This window comes from Nannospalax galili, unplaced genomic scaffold (assembly GCF_000622305.1).
Source record: "Nannospalax galili isolate Female #2095 unplaced genomic scaffold, S.galili_v1.0 scaffold231, whole genome shotgun sequence".
Taxonomy (NCBI): domain Eukaryota; kingdom Metazoa; phylum Chordata; class Mammalia; order Rodentia; family Spalacidae; genus Nannospalax; species Nannospalax galili.
The window spans coordinates 4,046,024-4,064,644 of NW_008330120.1; the positions used below are offsets into that span (position 1 = coordinate 4,046,024).

Sequence of the window (18,621 nt, forward strand, 5' to 3'; positions counted from 1 at the left end):
GATCGGGCGGGGCCCCTGAGCGGGGCGGGGCCACCAAGCGAGGCCGAGCCCAGGGCAGGTTGTTTTGGGAGCCGTCCCGGAGTTGGGCGTGGCTTTGGGTCCTGCCGACTTCGGCCTCTGGGTAGCCCTTCCTCTGGGTGGTTCCTGCATCTGGGTCTGGTCGGAATGAGAGGATTGGGGCGGGGGCGGGGGAGGGGTGTACTCAGGGCGCTTGGCCCCGCCCACCTTAGCCTCTTGCATCCCTGCACTGAACAAGGGCAAGCTTTGGTGTCAGACTATGGATGAGATGGACCGAGCCAGCATTGATGTATTCTGTTCTTATAATTATTTATTTTTACATGTATGAGTGTTTTGCCTGTGTATGTGTGAGCGCACTACACAGAGGAGGGCATCGGATCCCCTGGAACTGGAGTTACAGATGATTGTTAGCTGCCCTGTGGGTGCTGGGAAAGGAACCTGGGTCCTCTGCACGACCAGCCAGTGCTCTTAACCACTGCGCCAGCCCTCCAGCCCTAGTATTGATGTATTTTATATCCAGACCTTAAAAAACAAACAAAACCAGGGTCTCCTTGTAGTCCCAGCTAGCCTGGAACTCGTTATGTAGACCAGATTCACCTGCCTCTGCCTCCTGAGTGGCATACACCGCCACGCTCAGCTATATTCAGACAATTTTTTAAAATGGTTTTTTGAAACAGGATTTCCCTGTAGCCCCAGCTGGCCTGGAACTCACTATGTAGACCAGGCTGGTCTTGAACTCACAGAGATCTACCTGCCTCTGCCTCCCAAGTGCTGGGACCACAGGTGTGTGTGCCACCACGCCTGGCTCAGACTTTATTTTCAAAGAAAAGAATTTTAAGTGAGTGCGAGCATCTGAATGTATGTATGTATGTGCACCATGTGTACGCAGGAGATTTCAGAGTCCAGAAGGCATTGGATCTCCTGGAGCTGTAGTTACAGGCAGTTGTTAGCCACTCTACAGCCTCCCCCCGATACCCCCAATGTGGATGCTGGGAACTGAACCCAGATCCTCTACAAGAGCAACAAGAGCTCTTAACCACTGAGCCATCTCTCCAGCCCCTGTATCCAAACTTTTTAAGGCAAAACCTGGAGTTCCAAAATTCCCAACAGGTCAGCCTCCCATCCCAACACTCTGAGTAAAGAGTTTAGTGATGTTGAAAAGGAGAAAGGAAATTTTATTGGTTGTAGACACTTTGGGACAGGAATAAACAAGGGGGCAGGTGACCCCCAAATCTGTCCTCTGGGTTTTGATATGAGCTGTAGGCTTAAAGGAACAACAAGGACAAGAGATAGGCATAAGCAAGCAGTCCTGGGCTAACTGTGGTCTCCTTGATTACGGTCTCAGCACCAGTCCTGGTCCTTACCTGGGGTAGGGCTCTGTCCTTTCAGATTCGGCTGTTCCGGAGTCCAAAGTGTCATAGGCCCAGAGCAATGGCATATCTGTCCCTTCTGCCTTGTAGTGGGATGAGATTTATTACAGATACCCCATGAGTGATGAACATGTGGACCTGAAGAGGTAAGCAGGTGACCCACTGTAAAGGGGACAGACACAAAATAAAGGCGCTTGACAAGATGCCAGTCTTTATCCAGTCTTTGTGGCCTGAGTGAAGAGTCTGGGCTTTTTAGCAAAAGCAGCTTCTCAGTGCCTGTTTCAGAAGGAAAAGACATCTTTGTTGAACTCCAACTCTGACCTAAGCACCCTTCACAAATCTGTTATGTTGTAGCCGACTCTGGGTGATCTTCTATGGTGGGGACATTTTGATACTGCCATGCAAGAAGTTTGTGGGACATTTATGCGTATCCTTCACAGTCTCCTGAAGCCTATGCCTAAAAGTCTTATTGAGAATCATATAATTAACACAGGATACATTTGTTCTTATGAAAGATAGGCTGCTGTCTGCATGCTCTTTCCAAGAGACAGACTAAACTATATCATAAGAAAACAAACCCCTGTAAAACTGCTGAAACCCACAATTTCGCAGTCGTCTCTGTTTATTCCTTTAATCGTTGCATGTACTAGGGGAAAGTTCCCCCCTTGCCAATGAGGTAGACTTTCATGAGTGGAAGTTGAAAAAACATTCACTTGAAAATAGTCACCAATTTAGAAAATAATGTGGATGTGAAAATATCAAGGACTCGTCTGTTATGTAATTAATGGGGATTTAAAAACACAAACCCTGGGACTGGAGAGATGGCTCAATGGTTAAGAGCACTGACTGCTCTTGCAGAGGACCTGGGTTCAGTTCCCAGATGGCGTCTAACAACCATCTGTAACTCTAGTTCCAGGGGATCCAACGCCCTTTTCTGACCTCCACAGGTGTTGCACGACATGGGTACACTTATATACATGCAGGCAATATACTCATACACATAAAATAAAATATTAAAAAATATAAACCCTTTATCAGTCGGTCTCTTGTGTGAGGCTCTGGATTGAAACATCATTTGTAAAAGTAAGAAGAGAGTGCAGAAGACCAGGAAACTAAGGAAAGTTAGAAGACTCACTAGCTCCCATTTACATAAGCAGTGAATAGTTGCTAGGACAGGAGACTCTCCATAGAGTTGCCTGCAAGTCACACAGGGAGCTTTAGGGAAGTGGTTTTAGTAAGTTCATCACCCATGCTGGAGTGGGCTTTCCAGGGATGCAGCTGGCCTTGAGTCACCCATGCTCCTAAAGGTAACTGCAGTAAACTCAGTGCCTCACCAAGTTGGATGTGGGTGGAATAGTTTCTTCAGCATGTCATCGGTGCTCTACCTGGAGTGAATGAATGTCTGGTCATGTTTTCCCAGGAAAAGTCACTCATTTATTTAGTGGCAGTTGGAACTGTAATCCTTATGAGGGTGTAAACTGTGTTATCCCCTTTTTATCTTTGTGTCTGGAAAACTCTGGCATGCTCAACATATAATCTCTTCAATAAATGAAAAGTTCAGACTCATTCAGAGAAAAGTGATAATCCCAGGTTTGTCAGACCCTAAAACTGTCAGAACTACAGAATGCTTGGTATATGATGACTCTCTTGCACTAAGTGACTTGATGGAAGTGTGATGTGACTTCTAGCAGCCTAAGGCTGTGTCCCTACTCTGACCCCAGCCTGCACTAAATGCTGGCCAGGGACAGCTCAGTAATGCTGCGTCAGCTGTGCTTGGACTAAAGTCCTGGATTTCTCTCCTCCCCCTGACTTCCTCTTTTAGATGGATGGTCTCCAGGCTGCTTTACACCTCAAATTACACCAAGCTTAAAGTTTTGTCTGGTTCACTGTCATGATCTGTAGCAATGTTTTCAGTTGGGTCCTGTCTACCATGCCGGGCATTGTGTGCCACTGGGTTTTCCCAGCCACCCGGAAAGCAGGTGTCTGCTTCCTCTTTCACAGTCTTCAATGAAGAAACAAGTAAGGTGTTCTAGTTTGCTTCTCTATTGCAAGGAAAGGGTTTATTTTGTCTTACATCTTCCGGGGCACAGTTCATCAGGGAGTCCAAGGTAGGAACTCAGGGCTGGAACCTGGAGGCAGGAGCTGAAGCACAGCCCATGGAGGAACACTGCTTACTGGATTGCTCCCCTGCCCCTGCTCAGCCTGCTTTCTTATACAAGACAGAACAATCTGTTCAGGGGTAGCACCGTTCACAGTGGGTTGGGCCCTTCCACATCACTCAACAATCAAGAAGATGCCCCACAGAGATGGCCACAGGCCAGTCCAAAGGAAGAAATTCCTCAGTTGAGGCTCCCTCTACCCAGGTGTGTCAACTTGACAAATAAAGCTATGGAGAACATAAGGCTACTTCCTTTCGGGCTGACAAGATGGCTCAGTGTGCAAAGGCACTTGTTGCCAAACCTGATAACCCTGAGTTTGATCCCCAGGATCCATATAATGGAAGGAGAGAACTGACTTCTACAAGTTGTCCTCTGACCGCCACATGGATGCACAACACACAAAATAAATAAAAGGTAGTTTTTTTTGGTCTTTTTGAGACAGGGTCTCCCTGTAGCCCCAGTTGGCCTGGAACTTGTTATAGAGACCAGGCTGGCAGAACTCCAAGAAATCTGCCTGCCTCTGCCTCCCAAATGCTGGGACTAAAGGTAAGCACCACCACACCCTACTACAAAAGGTTATTTTAAAAAAGTATTCCAAGGGGGCTGGAGAGATGGCTCAGCAGTTAAGAATATTGTTCTTGCAGAAGACCCGGGTTCAAATCCCAGCACCAACATAGCAGCTAACAACTGTCCATAACTCCAGTTCCAGGGGATCCAACAGTCTCTTCTGTTCTCCTCTGGGCATTGCACAACACGGGTGCACTTAACCTACATGAAGGCAATACACACATACACATAAAATAAAAATAATAAATAAAATATTTTTTAAAGTATTTCAAGGATTCTTAGAGTCAGCTTTGTCCACATTAATAGGTAAGTTTGTAGAGAAAGTCAAGAATGAAGTGATAAAGAGAAAGAACATCGCCTATCATAGAACCAGGGTTTCTCTACCTTTTGGAGGTGTTAGAGCTGTTGGAGATTGGATGAAAACTGTGAAATGTTTCATGCAGGTGGCACGTGTTGTTATGGATCTTGGGACCACCAGGAAAGACTACCCAGATTCAAAAAGTTCCAAATCAGCCGAGTTAAGCTTTTATAATTTTATTAGAATTTTAAAGAAAAAGAAATCTTTGCTGGGCTTGGTGGTGCACGCCTTTAATCCCAGCACTCGGGAGGCAGAGGCAGGTGCATCTCTGTGAGTTCAAGGCCAGCCTGGTCTACAAAGTGAGTTCCAGGCCAGCTGGGAATACAGGGAGACCTGTCTCAAAAAAAGACGAAAAGAAAAAAAAAAGAGAGAAAAAGAAAAAGAAATCCTCAAGGAAAATGTGCTGATAATCTTGACAGCTGCCTTGAGGAGGTGAATGGTGGGAAGAAGGAAAGAAAGCCATGAAGGCCGGCAGGCTTAGAGCCTGCGTGGAGGTCAGACACGTGGCTGACTGGCAGCCACAAAGTTGGGAGAAGGACGCTTTAGAGAAAGTAAAGAAATACAAGGTGCTAGGGGCAGCTCAAAGCCTTAAAGAAAGCATGCTTAGTAAGAAAGGAGGGCCATAAAGGAAAGGAGAAATTATGATTCCCTGGACAAACTCACAGGCTACATGGCAGTAGCTAGTTTGCAAGTTCTGCCCAGTAGGCGGGATTCCAGGCAGGAGAAACTCACTATCTTATTAACGCACTAGATATTCTGCCCATCTATTTAGCATAACCGCCTTCCTGGGGGGTGGTCCTATGACCAGATGATCGACCACTTACACTTACACAAAATGGGGGTGCTCAGGGTATTACAGTGTTATGCTCCATTCTTGGCCTCCTGAAGCCCCATGGTAGAGCCAGTGCTTTAAATGATTTTGCAGCAGTTCCCAAGTGGTTCAGACATCTAAGATATGAAGGATTTGATTTTGTAAGAGCTCTGCTAATACCCTCAATTTAACTTTTTACAGTTTAACATTCTGTCTGGAAAAATAATTGTCAGCAGCAGGGGGAGGCATGGCCCAAACTGCCACCAGCAGCCTGAGGGGCTCCGTACCTAGGGACCTCAACTCCAGTGAGCCTGGGTGCTTGACTTAACTATGGAAAAGAATTTTAGGGGCTGGAGAGATTTCTGAGTAGTTAAAAGCACTTACTACTCTTGCAAAGGACTGAGGTTTAGTCTTAGTACCTACACGGTGGCTCACAACCTCCTGTGACTCCAGTTCTAGGGAATCTGACACCTTCTGGCTTCCAAGGGCACCAGGCATGCACATGATGCACATGAAGTTAAACACTCATACACATAAAGTAAAAATAAATCTTTAGGCCGGGCATGGTGGCGAACACCTTTAATCCCAACATTCAGGAAGCAGAAGCAGGTGGAGTTCTGTGAGTTCAAGGCCAGCCTGATCTGTGCAGGCAGGGAGACCTTGTCTCAAAAGACCAAAAAAAAAAAGAATTTTAGGGTGAGTCAGAGCAAAGCAGCTATGGAGCTTATTAAGTAGCGATAAGAGGTGGTACATGCTTCAGATTTACATTGAGGGGATTGGACGAGTAGGGGAGATCTTTAAGACAGTAGAGGCCAGTGGTAGAACATTTACTTAGGACATGTGAGGGCCTGGGTTCAATCCCCAGTACCAGTAAAAAGAAAGATAAAAAGTACAGTAAAGCAGGCTTATGCAGTGGCACATGCTAAGCACTTCTGGGGATGAAGCTGAAGGAGGATTATGGTGAGTTCAAGACCAGCCTGGGAATATATAGCATGTACTAGGGCCAACCTGGGCTACAGCATGAGACTGTCTCAAAGAATAGGGGCTGTGGATATAGCTCAGTGGTAGAGTATGCTTTCTTAGCATATTTTTAAAAAATATTTTATTTATTATTTTTTTATGTGTATGAGTGTATTGCCTGCATGTGTGTGAGTGCACCCATGTTGTGCAATGCCGCAGAGGTCATAAGAGGGCTTCAGATTCCCCTGGGACTGGAGTTAAGGACGGTTCATAGCTGCCATGTTGGTTCTGGGACTCGAACCCTGGTCCTCTGCAAGAGCAGTCAGTGCTCTTAACCGCTTAGCCATCTCTCCAAATAAACAAAGAAAATAGACAAAGACAGTAGTAAGTGACCAGGACATCAGTGTGGGCTTCTGAGGGGCGTCACACTCAAGCGTCTTAACAATAATTGTCTGATTGTGTGGCTTCTGAAGTTACAGTCTCAAAGGACATAATTACAACCAGTGAAAGATTAAGCAAAGTTTGAAAACTAAGTACAAAGATATGAGCTGGCTTACTTATTTCTCTTAATCCTTCTTCATGAGCTGGAATGGTGCATGCCTATAATTGTAGCAGTTGGAGAAATGGTAGCTTAAAGCTAGCCTGGGCTACACAGTGAGATCCTCTCAGAATTATTTGTCACCAAAGCAGAGCTGGGATTCCCCATTGCTTATCACACTGAAAGATCTGTCAAGTGGCCTCCTCACCGGTTCCATCCTCCGAGGAACTGAACTTAATTGAGGTCAAGCTGCCACCATCACCACCCACTGTTTCCTCTTCTTTTTTTGTGGAGGGCATTAGACCAAAGTGTTTAGCAAGAAGCTCACAAAAGCTGACAAAGTCCTTTTGCTTCTCCTAGAGCAAAGCTCTCAAGCAGCCATCTGCAATGAATCCACTCATCCCACGATAACATCAACATCGGCTTCCTAAAAAGAGAAGGAAATGCGTTTAGCTAACAGCAGCATTTTTCATCATTCTGTACCCAATGGGCTTGTACTTTGTTGACAAGGTTCTTTTCCTTTTTTAGGCTCTCATGGAACCTGGACTGGCTGCAAACTCCTTAAGTAGCTGAGGATGATCTTGAACTCCTGACCCTCCTGCTTCTGTCTCTCAAGTACTAGATTAACAAGTGTGCACCTCGATCCCTGGTTTGTGCAGTGCTGGGGATGGAACCCGGGGCTTCATGCATGCTAGGTAACTCTACCAGCTGAGCCACATCCCTTGACAACAGTTCTCAGTTTGAACTCAGCTCAAAAAAAATATATAAATATATATATATATATATATATATGAAAAGCAACACCTGCTTATTATCTGTTAGACTGGCTGTCATTGGGGAGGGATTAGGACAGCAGACATCACAGAATAAATAGATGCTGTCATTATCATTGAGTTAAAAAACTGTTTCCCAGGGCAATAAGAGGTTACGCTTTGAAGAGTTTACTTATTAAAGGCGTAGTGGTACATGCCTTCAATCCCAGCACGGATCTCTGTGAGTTTGAGGCCAACCTGATCAATCAAATGAGTTCAGGCTAGCTCGGGCTACAGGGAAACCCTGTCTCAAAAAGACAAAAAAAAAAAAAAAAAGAGTTTACTCTTCACCCCAGAAGCAGTCCGTCTTTCCAACTGTGTGCCTGTGTAAAGGGAACTTGCTGGAAGACAGCTTCCTGGGGGTGTCTTCTGTCTCTGCACCTATGAACAGAGCATGTGGTATTTTCTTCTTCTTCTTTTCATAGATGTTGCAACCAACAGCCTTAAAAGATAGAATTCCTTGCCAGGAGTGGTGGTGAACACCTTTAATCCCAGCACTCGGGAGGCAGAGGCAGGCAGATCTCTGTGAGTTCAAGGCCAGCCTGGTCTACATAATGAGTTCTGGGACAGCTGAGGCTACAGGGAGATCCTGTCTCAAAAAGACCAAAAAAAAAAAAAGAGTTTCTCCCTCCAGATCCTCCAGAGCACAGGGCAGGTTTGTTAGCTAATAGTACACACACACACACACACACACACACACACACACACACACACTTCTTTTTTTCTGAGACACAGTGTCACTATATAGTCCTGGATGACCTGGAACTCGCTACCTAAACCAGACTGGCCTCAACTTGTAGTGATCCTCCTGCCTCTGCCTCCTGAGTACCTGGCTGCTGACAGATGGCGTTGCTCTCCAAGGTAGAGCTCCATCAACTTTGCTGAGGATCTGTTTTTAAAGGTGAGACATTCCTAATCTAAGGGTTCACTGGCTCTGATTCAAACTCATTTGTGCCCAGCCTCCACTTGAGCCCACCTCTGCATTATTCCTTGGGCATGAAGTAATGATGTGAAGATGAGGTACAAGTGACCTGTGAAGGTGCAAATCCTTGTCCCTGAACATGTGGGTTCACCCGGCAGGCCTGGCTGCCATGTTTAGAAGCGACTGCCTGCAGAGTGGATTTGGATTGGCATGTGGGCATTTGGAATTGGGGAGACTTTCCACTAGTCTCAGAGTGGATAAAGCATGGCTCGGGGCTGTCCTAAATTGCACAGACAGCATGATTCAGCTTGATTCCTATTTGCCTCCTGGAAGTGGGCATCTAGACTGTGCCGGCAGAGTGCACCTGTGCGATTAGCTCCCAATCTTAGTGCTGGGCCAAGGGTCCCCTGAGCCTCCCAGGTTGGCAACACCCCACACAGCTTGCGGCTAGAATGAAGTATGGCCTGGGGCAGGACTTTGGAAGCTTGCTCCTGGTTACTCTGCATTTGACCCCAGGAATCTCTTCCCTTTCACAGAAATAAACCATAGCTCTGAGTGGGACTAGATTCTGGATCCTGTGAGTCCTCCTAGTGACTCATTAGGCCTGAGGGTCATTGTGGGCATCACCCACATAGCTTCCGACCCTAGAACCTTGGGTTCTCTATTTGCATCAATGAAGCTGCAGGCCAACTTGGTAATCTGAAGTAGAAGAAAGCCTTAGAACGTCACAGTCTACACAGAGTTCTCACTTGCCTCTCTCAGTGTGTATTTGTGTGTGTATACGTATGTATGTGTGTATGTGGGTATGCGTGTATGTGTATGTATACGTGTGTATGTGTCTTTGTGTCTGTACATGTGTACATGTGTGTATTAGTGTATTCATCACTTTTCTGTTGCTGTGATAGAAACACTGACCAAAGCAACTTAGAAAAGGGAGAGTTTATTTGAGCTTACTGTTCCAGGGGAATTACAGTCCGTCATAGCAGGGAAGCATGGCGGCAGAGGTGGCTGGAGGAGGAACAGAAGCTAAGCTCTCACATCATCACGCATGCACAGGAAACAAGAGGGTAACTGGAGATCCGGCAAGGCTTAAGAACTCTGTAAGCCCACCCCCAGTGATGTGCTTCCTCCAGGATAGCCACAGTTTCTAAGACCTCCCAAAAAAGCATCGCCATCTGGGGACAAAATGTGCAAATACTTGGAGCCTATGGGGGACATTTTCATTCAAACCTCATAACTTTTCCATCAGTCGTTCCTGATTCTATAATTTGTGAATGTCAGTGTTTCTCAAGGGAAGGTGTGCTGGATAGCTTTAGTTGTCAACTTGACACACCTGGGTAGAGGGAGCCTCAATTGGGGAATTTCCTCCATTGGATTGGCCTATGGCCATGTCTGTGGGGTATTTTGTTGATTTTTGAGTGATGTGGGAGGACAGTGCCACCCCTGGGCAGGTTGTTCTGTATTGTATAAAAAACAGGCTGAGCTTGGGCCAGGGGAGCAAGCCAGTAAGCAGTGATCCTCCATGGCCTGTGGCTCCGGTTCCTGCCTCCAGGTTCCTGCTCTGAGTTCCTACCTTGGGCTCCCTGATGAATTGTGACCTGGGAGATGTAAGTCAAATAAGCCCTTTCCTCCTAAAGTTGAAATTTGTCAAAGTGTTTTGTCATTGCAATTGAAGGCGAACTAGAACAGAAATTGGTACCAGAAATGGGGTGTTGCTGTGGTAAACTTGACCATGTGGGTTTTTGGAGGAATGTAGAAGTCTTTGAAAGTTTGGGCTAGAGAAGTGGTTGATTGTTGTAAGCAGAGCATAGCAGGGCATTCCAGTAGGCTCCTAGAAGAAAGAAGTGCTGAGAACAATGTAGTTCCCGAAGGAAATAAGGACTTATGCAATTGGGATATTTTGATAAAGAGTCTGGCTGGAGTCTGCCCACAGCCGAAAAAGCTTGCCTGAGGCTAAGTTGAAAAGCCATGGACTAATTTCTTTGGCGGAGAATATTTCAAGGCAGCCTAACATAGAAATAAATGGTGGCACGGCTGTTAATGGTGAATATTATGCAGATCTATAGTGAAAAATAGCAAATGGAACAGAAGGAAATACAGAATGTACAGCTGGGGTTGAAAATGAGCCCTTGGAAGATGAATATTGGAGCCAAGGCAGGTGCTGAAGGAGAGGATCCCTTTGATAAGGAGATTAATGAGATTAAGGAGAGGCCTAGAGATTTGCACTTAAACAGTGGAGAGAGGGCCTTCAGGGTGAGACCACACCCAGCCAAGCCTCCAACTTGTGAAAGGAAAATGCTGGGCTTTTCTACTCTCAGAAAACCACAGTAGAGAAAAGCTTCAAACGTGGGTGAAGCAGGCTCTGGTCCATCTCAAACTTGCAGTCAGACTTGGCAGTGTTGTTCACCTGGTGCTGGTTTTAGAGGCATGAAAGATGCAAGAGTGAAGGGGTCATAGGTTCTCCCTCCTGGGTTTCAGAGAGCCGCCGACGAAGCTGTGAAGGTGAAGCCTGGTTGGCAGTGGAGACCCCAAGAAGACGTTCATGATGCCAGAGCTGTGAGACATCTGCTGAGGAGAGCTGCATACAAGGAGTGGTATCAGCCCAAGAGAGAGATGTATGTTGCACCCAGCAAAGCTGGAGAGGCTGAGCCATCTAAGCCCTTTGGAAGGAAATCCTAGGAGCTGGACATGGAGTTACTGGACTTGGTGTTTGCCCTCCTGGTTTTCGGTCTTGTTTTGGTCTGGTATTTCCTTACTATGCCTCTATTTCTCCATTTTGGAATGGGAATGTGTATTCGGTTCCACTGTATGTTGGGAGTATGTAATTTGTCTTTTGATTTCACAGGAGCCTACAGTTAAGAAATTGCTCTAAGTCTCAGAAGAGACTTTGGACTATGGACTTTTGAATAGTATTGAGACTGGTAAAGACTACGGAGACTTTTGAGGTTGCATTTTATATGGTGATGACCCTATGGGGGCCAGGGAGTGGAATGTAATGGTTTGAATGAGAATGTCTCCCATAGGCTCCAGTTATTTGGACATTTTGTCCCCATTTGGTGGTGCTGTTTTGGGAGGTCTTAGAGGGTGTGGCCATACTGGAGGAAGCACATCACTGGGGGTGGGCTTGAGAGTTCTTAAGCCTTGCAGGATCTCCAGTTGCTCTCTGCGTTCTGTGCCTGCTTGAAGATGTGCAGAGCTTAGCTTCTGCTCCTTCTCCAGCCACCTCTGCTTCCATGCCTCCCCCACATGATGGACTCTTGCCCCTTTGGAACCATAAGCTAAATAAACTCTTCCTTTTATAAGTTTCCTTGGTCATAGTGTTTCTATCACAGCAACAGAAAAGTAACTAATACAGCAGGCATCTGGTTTACGGTAATAGAAGCATCATAAAGTCTCTTTCTTCTTCTTTGGACATGAGTAATGAAGGCTATAACCCACTCTGCCACTGTGGGAATTAACCCACAGAGAAGGGACTCAGACACAGGTCCTTGGCACTCTTGTGGCCCCTGAAATCAGCCAGGCATGCGGCCAGTCTGCCAGCTTATTGTACGGTATTCGAGATAATTATTTTCCTTCTTTGCTTAAGACAGAGGGGTGTGGCTTCCCATCACCTGGAGCAGGAACCTAAAAAGTGCAGATCTTGCACTTTAGAGTGTGATCCTTGCTAGGCATGGTGGCACACACCTTTAATCCCAGCACTTGAGAGGCAGAGGCAGGAAGATCTCTGTGAGGACGAGGCCAGGTTGGTCTACATAACTCCAGGCCAGTTAGGGCTAAAAGGAAACCATTTCAAAAAAACCAAAAAAAAAAAAAAAAAAAAGAGTGTGAGCCTCCAGGGTCTCAGAGTCCAAACCTCACAAGAGGGTTAAGGGTCCTGAGACTAACTCAGTGAAAATAGCCAGTCTTCTGAATCAATGGTTTTTATTTTGTTTTCTTTGTTTGAGATAGAAACAGCCTCAAACTGTCCCCTTCTCCACAGTTTCTCCCTCCTACCCTCAGCTCCCCGTCACTTGTTTTCCTGAGACAGGATCTCACTGCATAGAACCCACTGGCCTCAAACTCACAGAGAGCCGCCCTCCTTTGCCTCCTGAGTACTGGAATCAAAGGTGTGTGATGCTACACCTGGCACTTTGGTTTGGTTAGGGTCTCCTGCAGTCCAGTCTGGTCTCAAATTTGCTAAATAACTGAGACTGACTCTGAATTTCTGCTGCTCCTGCCGTGGCCTCCTGTGTGCTGAGAGTACAGGCAAGCACCACTATACCTGGGCCTATGGTCAACATTTTTTTTTTTTTTTGAGATGCGGTCTCACTGTGGTTCTCACTGTGTAGACCAGGTTGGCCCTGAGCTCACAGAGATCACCTGTGTCTGCTTCCTGAGTGCTAGGGTTAAAGGATTAAAGGTGTATGCCACCATGCCAGGTCTACAGTCAACATTTTTTAAAAATTTTATTTATTTTATGTGTATGGATGTTATGTCTGTTTGTATGTAAGTACACCTGTGTCGTGCAATGCCCGAGGAGGTCAGAAGAGTTATGAAAGGTTGTTAGCTGCCATATTGGTGCTGGGAATTGAACCTGGATCCTCTGTAAGAGCAGCCAGTGCTCTTAACCACTGAGCCATCTCTCCAGCCTTACAGTCAGCATTTTTAAAAATATTTTGTTTATTATTTTTATTTTATGTGTATGCGTGCATTGCCTGCCTGTAGGTAAGTGCACCATGTTGTGCAATGCCCACGGAGGACAGAAGAGGCTGTCAGATCCCCTGGAACTAGAGTTACTGACACTTGCTAACTGCCATGTGGGTGCTGGGATTCAAACCTGGGTCTTCTGCAAGAACAGTCAGTGCTCTTAACCACTGAGTCATCTCACCAGCCCCTCACAGTCAACATTTTTAAAGGGCCTACCACACTGCTGCAGGAGACAACCTGGAGACACTGTTGCCTGGCTGTGAAGGTATTTATGAATTTTGAGGAGCTACTACTACCTTCAGCTACTACTACCTTCCCAAGGAGTGAAGGATGAGGTAACCATAGCAACATGCATTGAAAGACTCAGCTGCAAGGAGAGGAAGAGGAGGTGGTTTGTGTGGAGGGGAGCTTGGTACCATTTCCACAGCTGTGACTAATGGTGGGCATCTTGGCATGCCACATCTTCCTGTTCCACCCCCCACCGACACCCCCGTAGTTTTGTTTTCTAGTCCACGCTGGTAAGAACTTGCACACATTCCTGTAAATGCACTTGAGGGACAAAGATTTTCAACAAAGACTTTACTTTGGTACCAGACAGAACTCGAGGGATATGGCTCAGAGACCTTTCCAAAGAAAGGCCTGCTACAAATGTGTTCAATATTTTTAATTACATTTTTCCAAATATAGATTTTATTTATTATTTTTATTTTTTGTGTATGAATGTATTGCCTGCATGTATGTAAGTGCACCCGTGTCATGCAATGTCTGCAAGGGTCAGAAGAGGGCATCAGAAGAGGGCAATCCATAGAGCTGGAGTTACAGACAGTTGTTAGCTGCCATGTGGATGCTGGGAATTGAACCCAGGTCCTCTGCAAGAGTAGCCAGTACTCTTAACTGCTGAGCCATCTCTCCAGCCCTTAATTGCATTTGTTTGTTTGTTTGTTTTGTGTGTGTGTGTGTGTGTGTGTGTAGGTCAGAGGACAGCTTTCAGAAGTTGGTTCTCTCCTTCCACCATGTGGGTCCTTGGGATAGAACTCAGGTCATCAGGTTTGGTGGCAGGTGCCTTTACCTGTGGAACCATCTCTCTAGCCCTTGCAAATGTATTCAAATTCGTGATTAAATTTAAATAATATTATATAATAGATTTGAGACTACTGAAGTATAAACCTTTCCCAATTGAGCAGTGGACTTGATCAACACAGGATCTGTTACAAAATAAGTTAGTAGAATCCAACAAAACATATACCATGCATCTTTAGGGGAAGGTGACAGCAAACATATATTTGGTTGGGGGACAGGGGTCTATTTTAGTGCCAGAACACATGCTTAGCATATGTGAAGCCCTAGGTTTAATCTCTAGCAACATACACATATATGCACACACACACACACACACACACACACACTAATATGTATTTTTGTAGAAGACTCAAATATATAATTTGTGTCAGTCTCCCCAGAATTAATTCAATCCAAACTGATAAAAAGCACACTCTTGTTACGTTTTCTTTTCTTTTTTTGAGACAAGGTCTCACTACAGAGCTCCAGCTGGTCTGGAACTTGCTATGTAGACCAGGCTGGCCTTGCACTCACAGAGATTCACCTGCTCCTGCCTCTTGAGTGTTGGGATTACAGGTACATGCTGTTACACCCAGTGAATCATTATTTTTTTCCGATGAATGCCACAGAACTTAGCCTTTGAAAATAAGCTCTTTCCTTCCTCAGCTCTCTTTCTTGGCTATCAGCTGATAGACTGTGGGTGTGTTTCTTTGACCCTCTGTCTCCCCAACTAGACTGTGACTCTGTGAGGACAGGGCCTCTAATTCATTGCTTTTGCTCCAGTCCTTATAACTTGATTGTAGCTGCCCAATAAGTAAGTGTTGAATGACTGTAAACCACACATACAGTTGACCAATATAGTACAGGACTTCTACATGTCCCCTCACACCATTGACTCTGTGCACCTGGCACGGCGTGCTCAACTTCACGAGGTCCTGACTCAACACCTGCCTCTCTTTTTGAATTGCATGGGGTAAGTCCTGTGGTGGCTTAGCCACTTGGTAATGCCAGCTCTGGGCTGTGTGTCTGCCCTGGATGGCTTTCCGCGTGGCAGAGGGGCCTCTGTGGTGGGAAGCTAGCCAGGAGTGAACCTCTACGGGAGGAAGTAGGAAGGCTTCACTCCAACATCCCTCTGAACTCCCGCGTGTGGTACTGGAGCTTCTCCACCTCTGCCTGGAGGTGGCCCAGGGCCGCAGGGCTTGGGTACTCGATCACTGCATTCTTGGTGGCCAGTGCCAGGTCCTTGAGCAGTCCACACAGATGGCTGCTGCTGTGCAGTATCTCGTTGCGCTCATCCTTATCCTGGGTCTCCTTGCACAGAGTGTCCACCAGCTTCTGCCCCACCGTGATCACCAGTTTGCTCCGAGTGATGAAGACCTCTGGGGGCTGGCTATCGCTGAGGCTGCTGGCAAAGACGCCAATGGCTTTGAAGAGCGCCCCGAAATAGAGCCGGCAGTGCTCAGACAGGTGGATCTTCCTCTGTGGGTTCTGCTGATTGGGAGGTGGGGAGGTAAGAGAGCTGGGACTCTGGAGGGGAGGAAGAAGAAAACAGGTAAGGGCAAGAAGGATTAGCAGGCCGTGGTTTCCTTCCCTTTCCAGGTTTTGCTCAGTTTGCAAGAGCTTTGATAAGAGTTTGGGCTCAGCAGCTGTTCTTGCAGAAGACCTGGGTTTGAATCACAGCACCCACATGGCCGCTAACAACCATCTGTAACTCCAGTTTCAGGGGATCTGGTGCCCTCTTCTGGCCTTCTTGGGCATGGCATGACATAGGTGTACTTATATACGTGCAGGCATAACACTCATACACGTAAGAAATAAATACAGTTTGAAAAAAGAAAAAGAAAAAGCAGTTTTGTTAGGGAGACCCAGAGCTACAGTGTCTGTCCAACAAATGGATGTGAATGTCACAGAGCACTGTCACATATGATACTGTGTATGCTTTTGACTACAGATTGCAATTCATACATGTGTATGATTTTATCTCCCCTACTCCGTAAGCCATGAGAAATCCATTCTAAGGAACACATTGATAATGACTAATGGACCATGCCAGCCTAACCCTGAGATGGAGCCAAGGCAGGAAGACTGCCAGTCCAAGGCTACGTGCTGAGACCCAGTCTCTAAGCAAGCAAACAAATAAGCAAACCCCAATCGACCAAGAAAAGAAAAGGTTTGGTGTGTGTGTGGGGGGGTACACATGTAGGCTGTATGTGTATGTGGCGTATGGTTTGGTGTGTGTATAGTATGTGCATGTGGTGTATGTGTGGTGTGTGGTGTGTGTGTAGTGGTGTGCTCTGTATGTGTATGTGTGGTGTGTGTATATGGTGTGTGTGGTATGTGTGTATGTATGTGTGTGTGTGTGTGGTGTGGTGGGTGTGGGTGTGGTGTGAGTGTGGTGGGGAGAGAGAGAGGTAGGAAGGGAAGGAGGGAAGAAAGGAGAGAGCATCCTCTGGGGATGTGATGGCCATTGACTGCCATGATGAGCCTCGACCAGCCTGCAGGGCCCCTGGACCCTTTCTCTGACACTAAGAGGCTCAGGCTCTATGCTGGACCCCCAGGGTTCCACTACTCAAGAGAGGAAAAGGCAAATGTTTCCCACAGGGAGTGCACTGTGGCCCTGACTTGTCACAGCCTGAGGAGCACTCTCCAGGACAGAAGTGCCTTCCCCAGTATTGGGAGCTTACCATCATGCCCAGGTATGAGTGTACTGCCTGCATGTATATGAGTGCACCTATGTCATGCAATGCCTATAGAGGTCAGAAGAGGGCGTCAGATTCCCACAGAACTGGAGTTACGGATGGTTGTTAGCTGCCATGTGGGTGCTGGGAATTGAACTGAAGTCCTCTATGAGAGCAGCCAGTGCTCTTAACCGTGGAGTCATCTCTCCAGCCCTCAAATTCACCATTTCTTTTTTTTAAATTTTATATTTTTTATTTTATGTGTGTGAGTGTATTGCCTGCATGTAGGTAGGTGCACCTGTGTCATGCAATGCCCATGGAGGTCAGAAGAGGCTCTCAGATCCCCTGGGACTGGAGTTATGGACAGTTGTCAGCTGCCATGTGGGTGCTGGGATTCGAACCCGGGTCTTCTGCAAGAAAAACTGGTGTTCTTAACCGCTGAGCCACCTCTCCAGCCCCCATATTCACTATTTCTAAGCGTTGCCAGACTGCAGGCTGGTCAGCACAACCAGGAGCAATGCTATTCCTCTTTTGAATCAAAGAAAAACCTCTAATGACTCAACCAGTAGCTAAAAATAAAAAAATAAAAAGCAGGCTGAGGCAGGGGACTACCCCAAGTTCGAGAAAACTTGTACTACTTAGTGAGTTCCAGATTAGCCCAAGCTAAATACTGTCAAAAATAAAATAATATAAAATAAAAATTAAAGTAAATGGGGCTGGGGAGGGGTCAGTGGGTAAAGTGCTTGCTGTGCAAGCATGAGGACCTGAGTTTAGATCCCTGGCACCCACGTCAAAAGCTAGGTGCAGCATCACATGCCTGTAACCCCAGCATTGGTTGAGGGGGTATAGACAGGCAGATCCCAGGCCTGTGCTGCTCAGCCAGTCAAAACACTGAGCTTCAGGTTCAGTGAGAGATCCTCCCTCAAAAAAATAAAAAGATGGAGGGGCTGGAGAGATGGCTCAGCAGTTAACAGTTAAAACTCTCTTTTACCCGACCCTAATTTGGATCCCAGCACCCATGTCAGGTGACTCACGCCTTCCTGGGACTCTAGTTCCAGAGGATCCAATGCCTCTGGCCTCTTCAGGCACCTGTACTCCGATGCAGATACCCACACTTACATATACATAATTAAAAATTAGAAATTTGAAAATAAGATGGAGCACAATAGAGATACCTGATTTCTGGCCTCAAGGTGCCCATGTACTGACACACGCCCTCCTTTGCACCATGCATATGCACTGGTACATGTTGTCCCCCCATCCTCAACGAACACATGCACACATATATACACAAGAAAAGAGCTGGGGAGATGGCTCAGCCAGTAAAGTGCTTGTTTTGCAAACATGAGGGCTCCATTGCCAAAACCCAAGTGAAAAACTGGGTGTGGTGGTACACACTTGTGATCTCAGTGCTGGGGAGGTAGAGGAAGACAGTACACACTTGTTATCTCAGTGCTGGGGAGGTAGAGGAAGACAGATCCCCGGGGCCTAGCCTACGTGTCAACTTCCAGGCCAGTGAGAGATCCTGCCTCAAAAAAAGAGGTGGATGGTGCTTGAGGAATGACACCCAAGCCTGTCCTCTTGTCCTCTGGCATGCGCGCGCGCGCACACACACACACACACACACACACACACACACACACACACACACACACACACACACCACACCCACACTCCCTCAGA

General features: G+C 46.5%; 1 protein-coding gene across 1 annotated transcript in view; it reads right to left on the minus strand.

The window, feature by feature from the left end:
• Positions 1 to 14,833: 14,833 nt before the first annotated feature.
• The window catches only part of Cass4 (Cas scaffold protein family member 4), a 21,295-nt gene continuing 17,507 nt past the window's right edge, over positions 14,834 to 18,621 (minus strand). Inside the window, exon 7 of the mRNA XM_008842801.2 lies at positions 14,834 to 15,787. Within this exon, the coding sequence (XP_008841023.1) occupies positions 15,377 to 15,787 (411 nt within the window). The 3' untranslated portion in view covers positions 14,834 to 15,376. The remainder of the gene's footprint in view (positions 15,788 to 18,621) is intronic.